Source organism: Puntigrus tetrazona, chromosome 4 (assembly GCF_018831695.1).
Source record: "Puntigrus tetrazona isolate hp1 chromosome 4, ASM1883169v1, whole genome shotgun sequence".
NCBI lineage: Eukaryota > Metazoa > Chordata > Actinopteri > Cypriniformes > Cyprinidae > Puntigrus > Puntigrus tetrazona.
Window position 1 is genome coordinate 24484214 of NC_056702.1, and position 5000 is coordinate 24489213.

At 46.6% G+C, this 5000-nt stretch overlaps 2 protein-coding genes across 3 annotated transcripts in view; one reads left to right on the forward strand and one right to left on the reverse strand.

The window, feature by feature from the left end:
• The window catches only part of terfa (telomeric repeat binding factor a), a 5112-nt gene extending 3972 nt beyond the window's left edge, over positions 1-1140 (forward strand). Inside the window, exons 9-12 of the mRNA XM_043237313.1 lie at positions 1-15; positions 133-206; positions 555-583; positions 747-1140. The exon at positions 1-15 is cut by the window's left edge and continues 81 nt beyond it. Of these exons, the coding sequence (XP_043093248.1) occupies positions 1-15; positions 133-206; positions 555-583; positions 747-905 (277 nt within the window). The 3' untranslated portion in view covers positions 906-1140. The remainder of the gene's footprint in view (positions 16-132; positions 207-554; positions 584-746) is intronic.
• An 8-nt stretch (positions 1141-1148) lies between these two features.
• The window catches only part of LOC122343108 (ras-related protein Rab-19-like), a 7138-nt gene continuing 3286 nt past the window's right edge, over positions 1149-5000 (reverse strand). The window contains exons 2-3 of one of the 2 annotated variants that reach the window (XM_043237444.1): positions 2175-2358; positions 1149-1920 (exon numbers count right to left, since the gene is read on the reverse strand). In XM_043237444.1, coding sequence (XP_043093379.1) covers positions 1640-1920; positions 2175-2358 — 465 coding nt within the window. In that variant the 3' untranslated portion in view covers positions 1149-1639. Of the gene's footprint in view, positions 1921-2174; positions 2359-5000 lie in introns of those variants that run through there. The other variant, XM_043237443.1, reaches the window with a different exon arrangement.

Sequence of the window (5000 nt, forward strand, 5' to 3'; positions counted from 1 at the left end):
AACTCACAGCAGGAAGTGAGTGTGTGTGTGTGAGAGACAGAGAGACAGAGACAGAGAGACTGAGACTGAGACTCTCTCTGTGTGTGTGTGTGTGTGTGTGTGTGTGTGTGTGTGTGTGTGTGTGTGTTTCAGGGCCCGGTGGGAGGAAGTGTCCGGGATGCAGGAGAACTGGAGCGATGAGGAGTCACTGTTCGGTTCCTCTTCAGGTAATCTCACTCACTCTCTCACACTCACACACACACACACACTCTCACACACACACACTCACACACACACACTCTCACACACACACACTCTCACACACACACACACACACTCACACACTCACACACACACACACACACACACACACACACACACACACCTGCTAGTGATGCTCTTCTTTATATTCTGTGTGGTTCTGAAATGAACAGATTTTCAGGGCAGATGTACCCTTCTAAGGGCACTTGACAGAAGTGTGCATCTTGTTAGGTTTAATAACTGAACATTCTGTGTGTGTGTCACTCAGTGAAGAGGAAGTAGTGTGTCACTAGTCTCTCGTGTGTGTGTTTCAGGCCGCTCCAGCAGGAAGTGCAGCAGGAAGGTGAGTGTGTGTGTGTGTGTGTGTGAGAGAGTGTGTGTGTGTGTGAGAGAGTGTGTGTGTGTGAGAGAGTGTGTGTGTGTGTGTGTGTGTGAGAGAGAGTGTGTGTGAGAGTGTGTGTGTGCACGCTCTCTGACGTGTGTGTGTGTGTGTGTGTGTGTGTCAGATGTGGACGCTGCAGGAGTCTGAGTGGCTGAAGGAGGGTGTGCAGCGTTACGGAGTGGGACACTGGGAGAAGATCCGCTCGTCCTTCCCCTTCAGCGGACGCACGGCGGTCAACCTGAAGGACCGCTGGAGGACCATGCTGAAGCTCAGGCTGGTCTGACACACACACACACACACACACACACACACACACACACACACACACACACACGTTTTATCATGTTTTTAGGCCTTGTGTTCCTCATTAAACACTGGTTCATTCATTCATTCCCTGAAAGTGTGTTCTTGATGTTCACGAGGGAGCTCCTGTTAGGTGCTTCTCTCAAACAGACCTTTAAAAGGATGTGAGTTAATGCCAGGAGTTGTCTTTGGTCAAATAAATGAACTGAACAGAACTACTGTGGAGCCGTCAAATCATTTTATTGCAGAAGAAGAAAACAATCACTTTGTTTCTGATACACAGCCCTTCAAAGCTTGAGCTTAAACACATCACGACTTCTTTTCATTAAAGTAAAATAATACAAAGAGGATAACAGCTTCTGAGCGAAGGCTAACATCCAGGATCAAAGAGAAGAAAAGCAGCACTTCCTGAAAACCTCTAAAACCATCTAAACATTGATCTTATAATTCAAATATTTAACACGTTCCTCAGAGTAACTCTAAGCCGCTCTTTAAATCAGCCGAGCTAACATCCCTCTGTTCTCTGATGATCATCTAACGCTCCTCTAGACGTCTTTCTTGTGCTGCACCTTTACACACCTTCACATGTTTCTCGTCGTCTTCATTGATTCACGAGAAACGCAGAACTCGTAGAAGATCACGCGTCCAATAAATAGTTGCCATGCCGACCTGCTTCGGTAAACGTGGCCCCTCCGGCCCCGGGCCCCGCTGCGGTCAGCACCGGCAGGGCTGCGCTCGCTCTCTGTCGGCTAGCGGCGGCGCGCTGAGGACGGGGCGTGAGTCGGGGCGGAGCGGCGGGCGGGGGCCGGCGTCCGGAGACACCCTCGGGTCGTTCCTCTGCAGCAGCTGCCGCGCCATCAGGACGAAGGCCTCCTCCACGCTCCGCCGCTCACGGGCAGACGTCTCCAGAGCCGCTAGCATGCCCTGCTCCTCCGCTAGCTTACAGGCGTCTGAGAACAGCACCTCACGCTCCGCCTCCAGGTCACGCTTGTTCCCTGAACACACACAAGCACCCTCAGTCACTGTGTGTGTCTCTGTGTGTGTGTGTGTGTGTGTGAGTGAGTGTCTGTGTGTGTGTGTGTGTGAGTGTCTGTGTGTGTGTGAGTGTCTCTCTGTGTGTGTGTGTCTGTGTGTGTGTGTGTGTCTCTCTGTGTGTCTGTGTCTGTATGTGTGTGTGTGTGTGTGTGTGTGTGTGTGTGTGTGTGTGTGTGTGTGTGTGTGTCTCTCTGTGTGTGTGTGTGAGGGTCACCTATGAGGGCGGTCAGCACGTTGGCGGCCCCGAAGCGCCGGAGCTCGTGGGTCCAGCGGCGCACCGAGTCGAAGCTGTCCCTCCGGCTGATGTCATAGGTGATCAGGGCCCCGTGAGCGCTGCGGTAGTAGCTCTGAGTGATGGTGCGGAAACGCTCCTGCCCCGCCGTGTCCCACACCTGCATCTACACACACACACACACACACAGAGACACAGACACACACATCAGATTGATGTCTACTGCACTCTGTAGGTGGCTTACTGTTCACTAAACATACTACATACTAAACACTGTGTGTGGACTTTTTTTTTTTCACAAGACTGATGTTTGAATCATTTTCTCATCAATGACAATGTGTCCAATGTACTGCTCCTTAAGGTTGAATACTGAAATACTGTCCAATAATAGACTTTTTACAAATCCTGTTCATGTTCTGTTAAATACTCAGTACAAGTGTATTGATCATTCAGTAATAAAAATATTTTTCTTGACTAAAGAAGAGCGTGTTGATTGGTTCTGGTGTGGTTTTAGTGAATCCGTCCCTTTAAGAGAAGGCCCTCCCCTTTAGTGACGTCAGCTCTGAGCTGGGCTCAGTGGATATAATCAGGGTCAACTGAATGGAATCATATTTATTGTATTGTTTATATGACTTTTCCTCCATTTAAAACATATTTTTAATTAATTCATATAATCATATCTACAACTAACATGCACACAAAAACCTGCATCCAAATATCAGTACACTGCATACTAAATACTGTGATACTAATACTCCAGCCGCAAGCACACTGCATACTAAATACGGCATACTAAATACTGCGCACTATTTAACGCATACTAAATACTGCGCACTATAATGCATACTTAATACTGTATACTACATACTGCACACTATTTAACGCTGCATACTAAATACTCATGAGCTCTACATCCTCCAGTGTCTCATCACAGGTATACTACAGTGTTCACTACATACTGCAGTGAACTACACCTCCATACTCCGTATGCACAATCAAAGCCTGCATCGTTCCCTTGAGACACTTCATGCTTCACTTTTACTTTCTACAGATTCGTGTAAAAATGTGACTCTTTTATCAGCCCGATCGAGAGAAACATCACTTCCTGTTGTTTGGTTAAACAGCAGTAGTATGAATAGTACGCAGTGTGCTTATTTAAACGCAGCCGTTGTGCTTCAACCACTTTCTACACCGAACGTGAATTTATACGTTTATTTAAAATGACTGCATTTTAGATCTGTGTCCTGTTACACATCAGCATCTCACACACACACACACACACACACTCACTCACACACACACTCTCTCTCACACACACTCTCTCACTCTGTCACACACACACACACACACACACTCACTCACTCACTCTCACATTTTACCGATTTATTTAAGTCCACTTAAAATAAATATTCTACAAGGACATAAATATTTCAGATGCAGTTAAATACATGTCAACAATCATGGCATACAAAAAAAAAAAAAAAAAAAAAAAGTCACTACAATGTCCAGCCTGTTAAATGTTATGGATATAAATAACAGCGTCTCCTCCATATATGACGACTGCCCATAATAGCAGACAAGGCACAGTATTTAGCCAGGTGTTTAGCCCTCTTTTTCGGCATCCCAAGTTGTTGAAGGCCCCTTACAACCAGCCTATGCACATGTCCTAAACTTCCAAATACAAAAACAAGTAGTCTGCCTCGATAACCCACTTCTGACACAGTGTTGAGGAGCGATTGATATTTAATAACTTTAGTCATGAAGGCTTCCTCTATACTGGAGTCAAAGACACAAGCCACCTCCAGAACAAACACCTCTCTACTGTCTTCATCAATCATCACAACATCTGGTGTGTTAGCAGACAGACGAGAAAAGACTTCAGAGTTACTGCTGAGACTATGAAACATAAATGGTTTTACACAAGAGTGCTTGTATATTCTTACTGATGGTGAAAAATACTTTGAGACATCCTTCACAATCAGGTCCACTATTCTGTCGTGACGTGCTATGTACATACCTTTATAAGCATGACAAGCGTTTAAGATGTGTGACAATGTCTCTGTGATCTGTTCTGTGGTGTGATGCAGACAGTGAGGTACCTGTACAGTTGGAAACCAGATAGAAAGGTTAAGTCTAGTAGGAAGAACCTGCAGTCTGGCCTTCACTGTGAAAACAATGATGTCTTCACTGAGAGCAGTGTTCTTAAGAAATGAGTGAGACACCGAGTGATCCGCAGAGGGAAGACATGCGAGCTTCCCCTGGAGCTTCAGTCCAGTCCAGTGTTGTTTTTGTTGCTGTCGATGCAGATCTAGGAGAGTTCGGCGGGCTCCTGCAGATGTTAACAGGTGATTGTCATCGCCGTATGCTGCTGTAGCTCTGACAGTGGTCAGCGGGTCCGTGATGATATCTTCTGAGACTTTCACACTCTCAGAGTCAGACCTCACCCACTCCAGCAGGACTCCAGACCGAACACAAAGGTCATTTAGGTCTGGCCAATCTGACCAGACACCGAACCCAGCCGAGTGAGTGTCCAGTTTCCCGCTGGGTTTTCTTTTAAAGCCCAAGAAGTGAGGCTCTGAGTCCCTGGCCAGCGGCACCTTGCGTCTCTTTAGATCTAAGAAGAGAGAGGATCGAGCCAGCTCTCGAACCTGTTTATCATCATTATTCAGCATGTTTAGAAGGTGGGAGATCCTTGTGCTGGTGTAGATCCATGAGATGTTTGGTACCCCCAACCCTCCTTCTCTCTGAGGATGAAAGATGATGTCACGAGTGCTGTGTGTATTCAGTCCAAACCACTTTCGCACTAAG